This window comes from Hesperophylax consimilis, chromosome 28, assembly GCF_061612785.1.
Source record: "Hesperophylax consimilis isolate HC1 chromosome 28, BYU_Hcon_1.0, whole genome shotgun sequence".
Classification (NCBI taxonomy): domain Eukaryota; kingdom Metazoa; phylum Arthropoda; class Insecta; order Trichoptera; family Limnephilidae; genus Hesperophylax; species Hesperophylax consimilis.
In genome coordinates, this window is record NC_142863.1 from 8,733,129 (window position 1) to 8,750,946 (window position 17,818).

General features: G+C 35.5%; 1 protein-coding gene across 2 annotated transcripts in view; it reads right to left on the reverse strand.

Moving 5' to 3' along the window:
• LOC149410136 (modular serine protease-like) overlaps nucleotides 1-17,818 on the reverse strand; it is a 67,665-nt gene that overhangs the window by 36,007 nt on the left and 13,840 nt on the right. For both annotated transcript variants that reach the window (XM_089648482.1, XM_089648483.1), the window contains exons 2-5: nucleotides 14,756-14,807; nucleotides 12,385-12,477; nucleotides 6,227-6,343; nucleotides 5,130-5,285 (exon numbers count right to left, since the gene is read on the reverse strand). In XM_089648482.1, the coding sequence (XP_089504608.1) occupies nucleotides 5,130-5,285; nucleotides 6,227-6,343; nucleotides 12,385-12,477; nucleotides 14,756-14,807 (418 nt within the window). The remainder of the gene's footprint in view (nucleotides 1-5,129; nucleotides 5,286-6,226; nucleotides 6,344-12,384; nucleotides 12,478-14,755; nucleotides 14,808-17,818) is intronic.

Genomic DNA, 17,818 nt, shown 5'->3' on the forward strand with positions numbered 1-17,818 from the left:
ATTGAAGTGGGCTGTTGGGGGAAGATAGACTGAAATAAAGGATGTGTCCTTTATTTTAGCTGCAACCATTTGGAAGTCAGCATTGGGGGGTTTGATATTATTTATTGGGTAAATGATATGGATTTCTTAATAAAAAGGGCAGCACCGCCGCCCGAACCTTCCGGGCGGTCGTCGCGGAGACAGGAATACCCTCCCACATTAAAGTGGGTGGATGGAGTAAACCAAGTCTCCGAGATAGCAGCCAAAGAAATAAAGTTGGAATTTAATAGGTTAAGGAGATCAGATTTGTTAGAAATAGCACTTCGGCTATTCCACTGAAGTATTTTGAAATCTTGAAGAGTCATTTTGAATAAATGATTTTAATGTGGAAATAATAGTAGCAGCGTTGGACGGTAGATTAGTTTGAGAAGAAATAAGGTCAATTAGAAGCATAATGAGAGTTTGGATAAATGAAGAATTGTCTTGGGAGAGTTTTTCAGAAAGTTTTAGAGAGTTCATTGAGGACGGATTATAATTATTTGCACACCCATTTGTGGCATTTGAAAGAGATGAACCATTGGGATTTAAGAGCAGTGAGTTGTGTTGTTGCTGATCGTATCCAGGAGCCGGTTTAGAGATAGCGTTTTTGTATGTGAATTTAGTTGAACGAGAAGTTGTTGTAGAAGAGGGAAGAGGGTTGGATGAGGAGTTGCTGGATAAAGCCTCAGCAAATGATTTTTTGACAGGCGGGAATAGTTTAGAAGCCTGCAGAAAAGACAAGTTCTGAGAGGCCATAGAAATTTTAATATTTTTTTGGCGAGATTGTTCTGGGCAAGAAGTGTTGATAGCTGTATGTGAGCCTGAGCAGTTAAAACATTTGGGTGAGGAGGAAGAAGGACATTGGTCAGCTGCGTGGTTTTCTCCACATTTAAAACATCTGGGTTGAGATCTGCATGCAGCTTTGGTATGACCAAAACGGCAGCAATTGAAACATTGAGTGGTGGGATAAGTATACATTTCAACTGGTAATGAGTTGAAGAATAAATATATATGGGAGGGAAGAGATTGACCTTCAAAGGTGATAACTACAGATTGGGAGGGCTTCCAGGAAATTATACCCTCAGAGGAGTCCTTGTAATTTAGCCTCCTGGCTTTAATGGGATTGCCAATGTGTTGGGGGGTTGAAAGTGAAGACAGAATTTCTTCGATGGACAGATCGGTCGAGATACCTCTGACCAGGCCCATGCGAGTGACATTGAAAGTAGGGATATATGCCTTGAACTTTGAATTAGATGAAATGAAGATATTTTTGATGAAACTGTTGGCAGCTGACCCTGAGAGGAATTCGACGGAGATTCGGAAGCGACCCTCGGCTTTTACACCTCCAGGCTTGATTGAAAGATTCTTGCTATTTGATAGGAATTTGCCAAATTCAAGAGGGTGGATGGTTTTTCCTTGCTCAGTTTTTTGGGCGTATACTATGAATGGGCCAAGGGAATGAGGAGAATAAAAGTTTGTTGGAGGAAGTTGAGAAAGTGCTGGTGGGGACTGTGAAGTCGAAGGTGAGTCAAGTTTTATTGGGGAAGAAGGAGTAAATTTCCTTTTTTTGGTAGAAGTCAAAATGACAGAATCACTGTCAGAAATTTCTGCATTTTCCCCGTCTGGGGGGTCTGGAGAGGGATCTGGGGGCTTTGTAGGGGGTCCAGGAGGGAAATCTTCCTCCATTATTCACAACAGTAAACAACTACAATAATAGTATGGAAAATGACAGAAGTAAAAAAAGTTTATAAATATCTGGAAATCGGCAGCGAAAAGTGACTCCTGGAAGATCAGGAGGGAGAAGAAACCTCAAGGCACAACACACTACACTTTTTTTTGCCAGAAAACAAAAAAGAATGGTAAAAATTTAATTTTAGATAGAGCAAAACAAAACAACTGATGACAGCCAAATGTTATTGTTGCAATCAAAATATAATATGTTGACTTACAATATTCTACAATAATTTTCCTCTAACAGGTAAAACATTCAGACGCTTGTATAATAATTAAATGTTACTTCTGTGAGAATTAATATATTTATGGATTAACAATTTTGTAATGTTTTTTTAATGTCCCCAAGAAATGATTCCATATCGGATTCAGCCAGAAATAAGTAGATTAAGGTTAAAAGTGACGCTCGTTATAATCTATGTGCTCATAGACGGCATTAATTCATTTATTTTATTAAAATACGCATTTTGCAAGATATTGCTTTACAATTTTGCACGTAAGTACTGCATAATTCATTGATTCCAGAAAACAATCATCAAAATTTAAACCGGTTAAGCCATAGTTAACTTTTGGATAAATTGTATCAATCAGACACAAAGAAGCACTATACAAAAATTTATCCGACAACCTACAAATGAAACACTAAAGAATCACCTAAAAGCATACAAAAACAAACTTACTTATTTAATAAAAAACACAAAAGAAAACTATTTTCGGCAAAAATTAGAAGCAACGGAGGACGATGCAAAAAAACGTCTGGCATGTTGTAAATGAAATCATAGACAAGACAAAACATAAAAAAAAGAAATACATAGCATCACACATAACAATAACAAAAACAATATTAAGCCAAATTATTTGTTTGCACCCGTACATACGCAATATGAATATGAATGAATAGTTTTATTTGTTTAAAACTCAATTCTTCGAGAAAGGCATACAAATACAATATTGTACCGAAGATTCAATCCAATATTGTAGTATTTGTATGCTTTTATTGAAATAATAATTTTTTTACGGGAAAAAAACTGTTTATTAATGTTCGTATTGCGTATATACGGGCACAAACGTGCCCGTATATACGCAATAGCAATATTTGTCTTAAAATTGTAAAGCAATACCTTACAAATAGCTAATTGTTGTGTTCTCAAAAACAGGTCTCCAATTCGTTTTGGAAGGAGTTTAATAATAAGTGGTTCTTTTAGATTAATCGATAGTCGACCTAACTAGAAGCTGGCTAATTGGAATCTGAAACAGTAAGTTTCTCTGGGAGCCTTCCCACTGGCCCTGGCGACTACTGGCCACTGGCTCCATCTTGCGGACTTCCACGCAAGCTCTATGCACTGCCATCTGTGCGTGCATCTATGAAGCTCTTACTCCCCAACAATAAGTTAATTAACACCATCTATGAACACGTAGAATATAACGAGATTCGCTTTTAACCTTAATGAGAACTTGTGTATAGGCACGGAATATTTCATTTTATAAATCGATTGATTACAATTTACATCCAGCGCCAACAAAACAGGTCTTTTTTTTACTTGTTTTTGTTTTCAACAGCTCGGCTGTGGAACGAATTGCCAGATTATTTATTTTTCAGTCCTGCTACATGTTAAGATTAACTCCTTCATCCTTAAAGGATGAAGGAGTTATACGCCAAATAAGGAAAATTCTTCCCCGCGGCCTCCCGCGTGGAGATAATAAAAACTAGGCAATGAAAAATGACCGGGGTACATGGTAATACCCAGAGAATTTTGTTGTATTTCCTGGTCAGCAGACTCGATAAACTGCTTTTTAGCAGTTTGTCTAACGGGTTCTTTCATTATAAATCTTATTATAGTGAATTTACAGTTACATTTTTACAATTATATGCATAAAACAAAAAATTAAAAATATTATAGAAATATAGCATGAGAAAAATGATGAAAAACATAAATAACAATTTTAAAAGACTTTAGAATAATATATCATTGTAAACCAATACAAATTAATTCTTTTAGTAAGCCAAGTTTTCAGTAAGTTCACCAATTATTGGTTTTGGGCACAGTTTTTAATTTCAGCAGGTAACATATTAAAACAACTCATATAGTTTAACGTTCTTTTTCCATATTTATTTGTATGCTTAGGTACAATAAGTCCTTCATTAAAGTTAAAACGAATATTGAAATTGTGTTCTAGCCTGTTTATATATAAGGGGTTATTTATGTGCTGAAATATAATTTTGTACCACAGAATTGCTCTCTCTGAAAGAATTTTGTGACTCTGATAGAAGTATGGGATATTATGCCTTTGTTTGTATAAATTTTTTCAGCTAATAATGTAACCAATGAATTTTGTATGGATTGAACATGGTCGATATTAGTTTTACAGGAAAATCCCCAAGCTGTTATTCCATACCTTATAACAGATTCAGCTAGAGATAAATAAATTATTCGAAGTGTGCAGATTGGAACAAAAAAATTTAGTTAATACAATCTGTTTACAATAGATCTTAGTCGTGAACAAACTTTGTTTATTTGTATATCCCACTTGAAAAAGCAATCAATATTGACACCTAAATAAACATATTCTTTAACTAGTTCCATATTTTCACGTGTACACATTGCAGGAATACCATCGTGTAAGCAATCTGAGGTATGGGTCTTTATTTCTGGTGTAATATATACCTTAACATTAGGGGACCTTATGTGTAACAATTTAGTTTTTTTGGCATTTATGACTAAGCCAGAGTCATGAGACCATTTTAAGAGTTCAATGTAGTCTTTTTTTAAAAGGTCTATTCAAGTTTGCAAATCACTGCTAGAAATCACTAAAGCAGTATCATCCGCATATACAAAGTGCTTTGCATGTCTAAAAATGTATTTAATAAAAGATACATGTATAATATGTATAAGACCGGTCGGTGGCCGAGTTGACATCGCGTTTGGATCGAACCCAGGCGTAGCGTGTTCAATTTCTCGGCTGGCTAAGTCCTCCATCACAACACAAGGAACATTTTCATCTTAATGTGGTGGTAGTAGGAGATTTTCAAATATTGTCAGGTTATTCGTAACCCGGGAATGTTTGTCTTTCTTTAAAAAAAAAATATATACAGAATTGGACCTAATATGGAACCTTGAGAAACGCCGGCAAAAAACTTCTTTTTTGTTGCTTAAAGAGTTTAAGAGTTTTAATTTCATGCATAGGTTGTTTAAGAAATTTTCAAAACGTTTTAGTAGTTTTCCTCTTATTCCTACAATTTCTAGTATTTTAAGTAATTTACCATTATCAATAGTATGAAAGGTTTTTGAGTAATCTATAAATAAGACCAATGTATGTTTTTTACAGTTAACTGTAACAAATTGTGGAAAAAAACGTGCAAAATATTGAATTGAACGTACCCGCAATTTCGAGATACTCTTTCTGTGTTGTTCCTGTCGCAGTCCCTGATGCGTTCGTCGGAACCGTCGGGACAGTCCAGCACGCCATTGCACTTGGCGCTTGCTTCTACGCATGCTCCGTACGCGCATTGGTAGAAGATGGACGCACACCTCCCGCTAAATAATCAAATCACATATAAATTTCTCAAAGTCGAGGAAGTATCCAACTATCTTCTTCTTCTTTACATCGATTATTTGTATAAAAGTGTTCTGTTTTTTCAGAGTGAAAGATACTCTCAGTATCGCCCTGATGAAAGATCATTATTCAGAATCAAAACAAAGCTTACCATGGCTTTAGTGACTTAGGTCTTAGATCTGGGAAAAGCCATTTACAAAAAACAACGCCAATAATTGTTCAAGAAAATAAAATAAAAAAATTTCTTTTTGACGCACGGGAACAGAACTTAAATTGATTGAAAGTTATATGGGAAACCACACCTAAGCCTCAATAATAAAAAAAAAAAAAAATTGTGTCACCGAACGGAATCATACGGAGTACCCCAAGGCAGCGTTCTTGGTCCAATACTATTATGCATACATATTATATGAACTATCTGTGACACCTCAATATATATGAGGAAATTAAAGTGTTACTCTGCCACAGATTGGATCACATTAAGCAAAAAATAATTGTGTCAACGAACGGTATCTTACGGAGTACCCCAAGGCAGCTTGCTTGGTCTAATACTATAAAATATATACATATTATATGAACTATCTTGAAATATTTTTTTTATTTCTACGTTGATTTTTTAATTTCTAAGTTGTCTAAGCGTTTTCCTCGGTTATTAATATGTAGAAATTTGAAAAAATACAGAGTTCATATTCTGGCTTTGATATAAAAAATATATTGGTCCAAACAAAGTGATATCATTTAATTTATTAAAAAATAATTAATTTAAAAACGATTTGTTAAGCAAGGTACTTCCCCACTTACCTCTTTCCCTCCCTGCAAGCTTTAGCTTCACACTACAGGTATTCGAATTGGGAATATCATTGATAGTCTTACTTGCTACAGACAGTTGGGAATCTTGTATACTTAAAAAAAAAATTCTCACGTGCGCTTGCTGCAAACGGCCTGAGTTTCATCAGACCCGTCTGGGCAGTTGATAGTTCCATCACACGCTGCGTCCCTTTCTATACAGGACTTGTCACGACATTGCCATTCACTAGATCTGGAAAATAAATCACAAGGAATAAAATATACCAAAAAAATTAAACAAACAATAATAAACGTGATACAGAACATTGTTACTATTACTAAACGAAAAGCTTACTTCAGCTACAACAACATTAAAAATGCCATTTTTGTAATATTAGCAATCTAGAACACCCAAAAGTCACGAGCCACCACTGGTAATAATGTGTTTTCAATTATACAAAATTATATACTTTTAGCTTTACAAATTCAACAATTGTAACAACCCGTGAATTCACGGGTTCACGCTACTATTGCTAAAGTACGTACTAAATTTTTGATGTGACAACATTGAATACTGACCTCAAAAAATTTGCAAGGCTTGACTTATATCTAAAAGGTGTTCATTGAACATTTTAAACCCCGTTTTAAAATGATCAGTAAACATTATTTTGTTTATCTAGAGATTACGATTTGACAGCTCGTACACGGTTAAAACATGAGTGTCTGATTTATTAAAATCCTGTTAAAAACGTGTTAGCAAAACCATTTACCAACAACTTATTAGTTGTATCATAATACATCGGAAAATGTGTTATTATAAAATGACAAAATGGGAAAATGTTAGTATTTTTATGAAAACGTGTTCCGACATCCTAATATACATTCGTGTTTTACTGAAAATTTGTTAGGAAATCTGTCAATTCATTCGATAAAGTCCCGAGAATACGAATAATTTGAGCAGATTTTTAATAAATTAGCAATATTTTATATCAGTAAGTTTTCTCTGTGTAAAAACAATATACGTCGAGCGGTCCGACGGAATGGACTGACCCATGGTCGACTTTGCCCTAGCAGGCCTAGAAAATAGATCTTTCCGTGAGGTTTATTTTAATTATTTCTGATGAACGTATTACTAAAATCTCAGATGTTTTTAGAGGAATCCCTTGGGAAGTTTTTTAATTCACCATCTAGAAAATTTAAATCTGGCGATTACCGGTTATTTTATACTTGAGAATAATAATATTTACTCTAAAGTAATATTTGTATAAAGGCGATGCACTACGTCGTGTAATATTTTAAATCGAGCCGCAATCAATAACAGCCCTTACGTAGATGGCGATAAGGTTTAAATTCCCGCTTAACACCATCCGCCTGTTTTGATTTATGCAAGAAAAAAACATGGCCAAAAATTGCCTTTTATTTTATTTTGTGGATGTTCAGACATAAATATTTATTTTTTTTCTGGTCATTTTTTAAATAATAATTAATTTACCACATTATACAATAAAATCATAACCGAAAATGGGTTTGTAAGTAGGAGATTTCGATCTTTAAAGCAGTTTTCATAGGCCTTATACATTATTTTTTCTGGGCTTATAAAAATACTAATCTAAAAAATACTCGATTATTTCAAAGGCCAAAATGTATTCTACTCGCAGTATTTAATTAAAGCATCTGAAACATTTCTAGGCGACCAAATTTTCAAACCAAAAACAAATGATTTTGCATAACTACGTATGGCATCGCCTTAAGCTTAAATATAAATAACTGACATAAAATATGAAAAAAATTTAATTTTATTTTGTTATTTTTATTTCTTGCTAGAGCAATCTCGATGAGTTACAAAACTCATTGTAGGACGAGAGGAACTTACAATACATAGGTGGGAGTCAATAGGTACAATTTTACATTGGTATTTTGATATCAACATTATAAATTTCACATACGAAACAGTACAAACATATATTTATTATTTATTTATTTATTTAATTATTTTTCATGTTCTCCGTAAAACGGTTATTCACCAATACATTATGGAGAAGATTACAAATTAGACAAAAAGTATAGCAAAACACATAAAAAGGTCAGTTTCACTACTTTGTGACATACGTCAAAAGATATTTGTTAAACTGCCTGTAGGTTACGTTAAAAATGTCGATGGTCAATGCAGACTCGTTGAGCAGTTCAGTCGCTCTGTTGACTGGGGCGTTCTGATAGGCAGAAGTCCTCGCTTTTGGAGCATAAAAAAGGGTATGGGACCTTCCACGAGTATACTTGTCTGGGACATATAAGTTAATCTCTTTCAAAATAGGTGGATTATGTATAGTTCCAGAGATTATCTTAAAAAAATGTTTTTCTAAAAATATTTTTCGGCGGGCTTCTAATGTATTAAGATCGAGCATTCCTGCTAAGAATAAGGATGGATACAGGAAAGGGTAGTACATATATTCCCTCATATATAGGTAACGCATGAATCTCTTTTGTACTTTTTCTATTTCGAGAATATGGTTTTGCTCAGAAGGGGCCCAAATAATGGAGCTATATTCCAAGATACTGCGAACAAGTGCTTCATACGTTCTTCGGATTGCGATTCCGTTGGTAAATGATCTTGAATTACGAAGAACAAATCCAAGCATTTTGTTGGCACGGGAGACAATATCAGATATATGGGATTTGAAAGAGAGATTTGCTTCAAAAATTACGCCAAGGTCTCGAATCTCATTTTTACGTGTTAATTCATGTTTATTAATGTGGTAGGGGAACAGGAATGTATCTTTGGACCTTGTAAATGTAACGACACTGCATTTCTGAATACTGAAGGGTAAGTTGTTCAGTTCCGACCATTTGACAAGAGAATCAAGATCGTTCTGCAGAAGAATGGAATCGATGTAACTTTTGATTGCTTTGAAAAGTTTTATATCGTCAGCAAAAAGGAGATATTTTGAGTGGTTTATAGTGTTGCCAATGTCATTGATGAATAAGAGAAAGATAAGGGGTGCTAGATTCGATCCCTGGGGAATCCCGGAGTTAGTTTTGTATTCGTGAGAGGTATGGTGTCCGTAACTGACATACTGACGACGATTGCGTAAGTAGCTAGCCACAAAAGCGAGGAAATTCTGAGAGAATCCGATGTCACTTAATTTTTTTAATAAAATATCATGGTCGACTTTATCAAATGCTTTCTCGAAGTCTGTATAAATCACACCAACAGGTACAAAATTTTCAAATGAATTATTAATATAGGTAATGAGATTCATAAGATTCGTTGAAGGTGACAGTGTGGGACGAAATCCGTGCTGATTTTCGGTGAGTGCGTGTTTTGTTTGGTTATATATCTGTGAATAAATTATGGTTTCTAAAAGTTTTGCGGGTGCTGACAACACAGCTACAGGTCTGTAATTATCTATTTCTGACTTTTTTCCTTTTTTATGTATAGGCGTTACTTTCATTAGTTTCCACATTTCCGGAAAGATATTTTTGCGAAGTGATAGGTTAAAAATATGTTTTAGAGGTTGAACAAAATAACTTGCATATCTTTTGAGGATTATAGGTGGAATACAATCTGGGCCGACGGAGTATTTAGGTTTTAGCTTATGGAAAGCTGTAATAATATCGTCATCGTTAATTTCATGAATTTGTACAGGTAAAGAGTTAAATGACGATGAAGCTATAGAGGATATGTCAAGTTTGGGGATATTGTCGCTAAATACTGATTGAAAATAGTGTGCGAAACCTGCGGCGATCTCAGACGATCCATCATATTTATTGTCTTTGTAGTCCATGTGGTTAAGTTTGTCACAGCCGCGGCGTTTATCGTTAGTGTAAGACCAAAATCGAGTTGGGTCTGTTATTATACTGTTCTCGGCCTCACGTGTAAAGTCAGTGTAGGCCTGACCAATTAACCGTTTGATTGATTTTCGCAAAGTTTTAAAGTTAGCTAAGGCATGTTCGGATTTTGTTTTTTTCCAAAGATAGTGCATTTTAGTTTTTTCTCGTATGAGGTGAATGATTTCCCCATTAAACCATTTCGGATATTGTCTAACATCTTTGAGCATACGTGTAGATCTTTTCTTAAAACAAATGTTGAAAATATTATTGAGCTGTTCATAAAACATTTCGACAGCTAGATTTACGTCAAGGCAATCGTAATGATTCCAGTGATGTTGTTCTAAGGCATTCTTAAGTGTGTTATCTGAGCTTTCGTGGAAAATCCAACCCATGTTTATGTCTGGAGGCAATGTGTCTGTTTGTATATGTGATTGAGTTGTGTAATCGAATGTGAATGAAAGTGAAGGGTGGTGAATATCCTCTCTGACTAATGGGGAGTCATGGCGGCAGATAACAGCATTTTTAGAATTTACATTACTTAATACTAGGTCTAACATGTGTGCATTTATGTTATAAACAGTGTTGAATTGTGTTAAATTATAAAAAGAACAAAAGTAATCGAAAACGTCAATTGGGTTTTTCCCTGAGGGAAAGTTAAAATCACCGAAAATAATAATATTTTTTGATTGTAACTTTACACTTTCACTTATAGTTTTGTCGTAAAATAATTGATACTGTTCAGATGTTGTATTTGGAGGAAAATATACAACACATATATAAATGATGACATTTCTATGCGATTCTTTCACCCACAAGTCTTCACCTTGGGTTTCTATGCAGTCCATTCTTTCCGCGTGTGAGTGGCTGTCAGCTCGGAGGGCTAGGAGAGTCCCTCCTCCGCGACTGCCTCTATCCTTCCTGTAGACGTGGTATAGGTTTTCGAATAGCTCCGACGAAAAGGTGCTTGAAGTTAGCCAAGTTTCGGTAAGAGTAATCAGAAGTGGTTTCTGGCACATTACGTTTGTCATGAAGTCGATAATTTTATTATTCAGACTTCGAACGTTCTGGTATACTCCACTAATGTCTATCTTTTTCGGACGTCGTATCGACCGTCCTAGTTTGGGGTCGTGGTCTCCGAAATGACCATTCGTTGAAGGCCACGTTTTCAGGCCAGATCGTGGGGTCCAGGAAAAAGTGGAAGTAATTTTCCGGTATGCCTATTTTGAAGGCAGCATAACGTTCATGCCTCGTAACCAGTTTTTCGACAGTGTAAATTAAATCCGGCTTCTTCTTTTTTAAGAATGAAGATAAATTTTCTTCTGTGGTATTCGGGTGAAACATGAATACATGCAGATGTAGGTTTTTGGGAATAGTGACCAAGCTGTCGTCGATAGACCCTGTCCCTTTACAGATTGGCCGAGATCGTCGTCTACCGTTGATGAGGGCATCGCTATACGATGTTATTGGCTGGGTTGGCAGCTTGGGCACAACAGGCTGTATTGTACTCTGTGGTTGTGGAGGAGAAGACGCCGCTGCAGCAGATGTGGAAGCGGAATGTAGATCTTCCTCCGGTTTTCCTTTTTTAGCAGTGGATCTTGTGGTCATTTTGCGGGTAGTGAGCGGCTGGACGCCGCTAACGGGAAGGTGAGTCTGGCCGGCTAGAGCGGCTAAGGTAGTAGCAGGAGCGGGGGCGGGGCCGGGGGGCCCGGGCGGTGGAGGTGTCCCAGACGGCTGCTTAGTGATATCGCCGTAGGCTGAGCGCACACACACATTTAAGTCTGGCGCCGGCGCTAGTACCTGGGGAGTACCTGCAGTTACGTTGTACGAGTACTTGCATGAAGGGCACACAATTTTAGCACTACCGTCACTTAAAATTGAACGAATCGTGGTCAGTTCGCTACCGAAACCCTCGATTTTGCCACTCAAAACATCGATCGTTTTAATCAGGGACTGAATGATATCACCAAACTCTTCCATTTTGTAAATAGACTAGAACGAACGATTAAAATGAATACTATCGAGAGCCGATGACAGAAGACGTGCGTCGCGTGTTGCGTGCGTATTGACAACTCATTATGTTGTGTTCCCACAAACAGTTTTTCAACTCGTCGTGGAAGGAAATTATGAAGACTAAGTTCTTGTGTTAAATCAGGGATTTATTAAATACTTCGCGTATTAGAATAGTGACTTCTATGGTCGACCTAACTAGGAGCTGGCTAAATGAGATCTGCAAAACACAAGTTTGTCTCGGAGCAGCCTAACCGGCCTTAGCGACTACTGACTACTAGCTGCCATCTTGCGGACTTCCAAGCAAGCTCTTTGCACTGCCCTCTATGAGTGCATCTGTGAAGCTCTTAGCTGACTCACTTCCCAACAATATAAATTATTAGTTATTAGTTATTAGTATTGTATGGCAATAAGCTAGGTAACGCTTTTTATCACTTTGGCAACTTGAAGATTGATTACCTGCAGTTACCCCTACTGGTCTGGCGTTGTTTCCTGGTTAACGCAGGCAAAGAAGGTTCCGAGTAGAAATCATCGTTCATTAAATCCACTAATCTGAAAATGAAAAAATATATATTTAACACCAATTGAACTAGTTGTTTTAATTTTTTTATTGGAGAAAACACAAATACAGACTATTAGAAACATTACAGTAAGAAAACATTAATTAGAGAATTAATAAACATTACAATAATAGTAATAAACATTACAGTAAGAAAAGATTAATTGGAGAATTATAAGAATTACAATAATAGTAATAAAAATTACAGTAAGAAAAAATTAATTGGAGAATTCGACTGCACCCTAACTATTTCCCATCCTAGCTTTCAATTTTCTACAAAAGATACTAACTGCATGTATCAAAAAATATGTCGGAATCCTTCAGGTTTGGATTTTGACTAAACAAAAAGGTTTTTGGGATTCATTTTAGGTTTGTGAAAGTTAAAGTTATAAGTTTGTGAATTCTAATAGTTTAACTTGCCAAATGGGTGCATTTTAAATGTAGAAATGCTATAAAATTATCAATGGCCTTATTGATTGTTCGCCCCTTTTGTCTGAGATTAATTTTAGTCCCAAGCTTTAGAACTAGAGACAAATCACCTCTTCAAAAATGTTTACTAATCTCAGACAAAACCTTTTTTATATTCAGAGCGTGTAACTTATATAATAAGAATTTTAATGATATTAACATATTTTCGTGTACTTTAGGAACATTTAAAAAATAAACCTTAATTATTATTAAATAATTATTAATATGATACTGCAAGTTATCATGTTGTTGAGAGTTGAGACGAACCCTGTCCAATTGCATGTGATTCATTTTATAAAAATTTGTTGAGTTTAGTTGTAGATATTTATTTGCGTTCTTATAATCTTTGTTATTTTTATTTTATTTAATATTTACAATTTTGTATTTTTTGTAAATATTTTTAGCCCACGGGTACTGGACCCTTAGTTTGTTGTTATAATTTTATGTTTACGTGAAAACCTGCCATTAGATTTTATTTGTATTGTTTATACGTTTATTATTTAAAGATGTAACAAAATCTGTTGGTTTTTCTAAATAAACAAAATAAAATATTAAGATTTGTTTCACTTGGTCGTGCCATGTTTTCCTCGGGCGTCCTCTACTTCTTCAACCATTCACTTCCAAGTCATACATTGTCCTCACACCTCTTTCTTCGTTCTGTGTTGATTCGTATCTTTTTTACAGTTCACTTCATGTATTATATATATAATAATTGCGGATATAAGAGTCTTCTTCGGGCGTCCTCAACTTTTTTGACCATTCACTACTGTTTACCATATCTACCTAATATTATCTTTAATTCGACTCAGTATCTCATATACGTGCAGAGATAATGTCAAGTCGTCCTCAGGCGTCCCCGACTTTTTCTAAAATTCAAACTACTCTCTAAACACTCCTGGCACTAATAAGAACAAACTTAGAAAATTTCAGCGAAATCGGTCCACTAGTTTTGGAGTCTATAGAAGACAAACAAAGAAACATTCGTTTTTTATGTATATGTAAATTACAGAAAATTACAATTTTAGTTAGTTGGTTAGATTACAGATAATTACAATTTTATTTGGATAGTTAGATTAAAGATAATTACAGTGGGTGATGATCTGGCTTGTAAGCCACACAGACCATCAGGGAATAAATAATTCCCTATAAAAAAGGGGTTGATTACAAAATTCACTCTGCATGAAACGTAACAAATCATCCAGCCATCAAATACAAAAAAACAGAGAACTCACCGAATATATCACTCGCATTGAGATTGGCACCGATTCCTTAATCTCAAAATTCGGCAGCGGACGGCAATCAGCACAATAACACTTGCATTCGCACCATGAAATAATGATCTGTCACGACCAGCTCTCAAGAGAGTAGAATTTAGAATAAAATTGAATTAAAAAATGTAATTCTAAAAGTACTGTCACTTTTCTTGTGACAAAAATATTTAAAATCAGAATATGACAATCAGGACTAGTGGTGCCCTCTCTTGTCAAACAATATAATTCGGATGAATCCAGCTGCTAAATACATAGGTGATTGTATTTCATTATCACTTACCTGCAGAGCAAAATCTATACAAAACTGACCAGAGATGTCTATCCTGTCCACTATTTTTAATTTCAATTTTCAAATTTTATTTCAAACTAATTTTTAGTCTAGTGCTTCTCCAACAGTTTTAGTTAGTTAGATTATAGTGGACGAATCGATACATTTTTTTGGTGTTCTGTGTGATGTAGATTCCCCATTTTCCTGCTTGTACTACGAGTTACCGAACACCGTGTATATTATCTTCTTTCATCTGATTCTTACCCCGCTTCGTCTGCCTGATGTCTCGGCAGGTGGCCGCTAAAGGCTGCTACCACTGTAACAAAACAAAAAAACACAATGGCTGATGTGACAAGTGCGTAAAGTTCAATACTACTGCTAGCTAATCCATTATTGCACAAGCAACATCTTCTGCTCAAGTAATATTTCGGCGCCCCTTGTCAAAACCAACATACACCTAGGTTGAAAAATTATATCAATGGCGATTTGTTATAACTGTTAGGTATTATCAGCGCTTTGGCAATTCGACTCCCTAAGTTTTTTACTATCGACGATTATAAATCTTTTTTATCATTTGATAATGTGAGCCTTACAGGTGCTGAGATCACCATTTTACAATTTTATGTGACGTATTATTATTTTTTAATTCAATATAGATATAAGTGGGTACAGTGGTGTTATATAAATTATATATCAGTAGAAAATATATTTATAATCGCAATCTCACCAAAGAAAAAACTGGTTCTTGTGCTTGGTGAGCGAGTTACACTTATTATAAGGATAATAGAATAACATTATGCAATAGGTAAGTATATATATATATATATAATAGGAACAATTGAAACTTCTGGATATCTATATGTGTGGGTGTACGACGAGGTTTATCTAGCACATGGTCGGCGTTCCTACGTTCCTACCTACGGCCTACGAGTACTTGCCGATGAGCGAACTACTCGAACGGGACCATCACAGCACCCTGGCCCCAGCATTCCTGGCCAGCGCTACACCGGATCATCACAGCGCCCTGGTTCCAGCACATCTGACCAGCGCTACATCCACACACCTAGACCCCGCGTCATCCTCGCCGGTCTATGCATCTCCCGCACAACCGCCGACCATGTCCATTGCACCTTTGGCTTCCCTGTTCAGCACTGGAGCACCCGGAAGACCCATGGACCTCACCAGTACCTGACACCTCCAAGAGTCCGGTTACCAGCAGCGGCGTCGACTCAAAGGCCCGCACTTTGACCAACACTTCACCGCCTGCATCCGGAGTCTTCAACATCGGTCCTGAAGTCATCTCATATACGGCATCCTGACTCAATAAAACACTCTGACCTTAACAACTCTTTAATTTCGTGTCTCCTCACCAGATCCCCATTAATATATAGGATTCTGTTACATACTAAATATTGAGCAATTAAGAGAGTAATTAGATTCATCTAAATAAAGTAGAGATGAATATAGACTGATAATAAAAATAAAGAAACGGAAAAATAGGCAACTATTTAGTTAATTATTCCTGTCAAGTATAACTTCAGTTTGTTTATATCTTTTAATTTTTTTATTTCAATCGGAAGGTTGTTGAAATACTTTATTCCGAAATAAATATAATTGTTTTGCATTAGTTTGGTATTAAATTTTGGTATTTTGATGTTTATTTATTAAATTATTATTGGTTATTTCTTACAAACAGGTCTCCAACTCGTCTTGGAAGGAGTTAATAAATAAGTGGTTCTTTTAGATTAATCAGGGATTTACTAATACTCCGCGTATTATAAAGGTGACTCGATAGTCGACCTAACTAGAAGCTGGCTAATTGGAATCTGAAACAGTAAGTTTCTATGGGAGCCTTACCACTGGCCCTGGCGACTACTGGCCACTGGCTCCGCTCCATCTTGCGGACTTCCACGCAAGCTCTATGAACTGCCATCTGTGCGTGCATCTATGAAGCTCTTACTTCCCAACAGTGGGTTTCAAAGTTTTTGTTGATATTCTCTTTGTAAATTTGTATAATTGCATTTTCTTGAAGATATCCTCTACTCGATCACCTCGAAATTTGCGAATAGCGTTTCTGTTGTATATGTGGAGAGTTTCTTTAGAGAGTTTAATTACTTTGATGATTAGCTTCTGGACCACTTTGATCAGGGTTAGAATATTGTTGTATGACCTACCCCATCCAATGATTCCGTATTGAATTAACGACTGAATTAGTGCGTAGTATACTGTTTTTAGTTACTGAGTTTTAAAATATTTCTTAATCTTATGAATATATAAACACACTTTCTGATACGCTTAACCAATTAACAGATGTGGCTCTTCCACTTCATATGTAGTTGTATTATCACTCCGTGATATTTAATTATGTAATCAAAATGGACTGTGTTGAAATTATGTTTATTAAACGAATTTAAATGAAATATTGAGAAATACAATAAAGTACAGTAATAAAACCTAAGCATCTAATAAATATATGCCATGTGACTTTGTAGGTATTTTGGTCCGGTTGTGTACGATATGTGTAGTATGTAGGTGTATTGTTGGTCCAGTTGTGTCCAATATGTGTACCATGTAGGTATATTGGTCTGGTTGTGTATGATATGTATACTTTATAGGTATATTAGTCTGAATATATATAATATGTGTACTTTGTAGGTATATTTGTTGGGCTGTGTTAGATATGTGTACTATGTAGGTATATTTTTTGGTCCGGGTGTGTATGATATGTGTACTATGTAGGTATATTTATTGGTCCGGTTGTGTAAGATATGTGTATTGTGTAGGTATATTGATCCGGTTGTGTATGCTATGTATACTATGTAGGTATATTTATTGGTTCGGTTGTGTAGGATATGTGTACTGTGTAGGTATATTGATCCGGTTGTGTATGCTATGTATACTATGTAGGTATATTTATTGGTTCGGTTGTGTAGGATATGTGTACTGTGTAGGTATATTGATCCGGTTGTGTATGCTATGTATACTATGTAGGTATATTGGTACGATTATATATAATATATGTATTATTTAGGTATATTTATTGGTCCGGTTGTGATGATACGTGTACTATGTAATTATATTGGCCCGGTTGTGTATGATATGTGTACTATGTAGGTATATTTATTGGTCCGATTATGTACGATATGTGGGTGTATTGGTCCGGTTATGTATGATATGTATACTATGTAGGTATACTGGTCCGATTATATATAATATGTGTACTATGTAGGTATATTTCGTCGGTTGTGTTAGATATGTTTACTATATAGGTATATTTATTGGTCCGGTTGTGTATGATGTATGTACTATGTAGGTATATTTTTTATT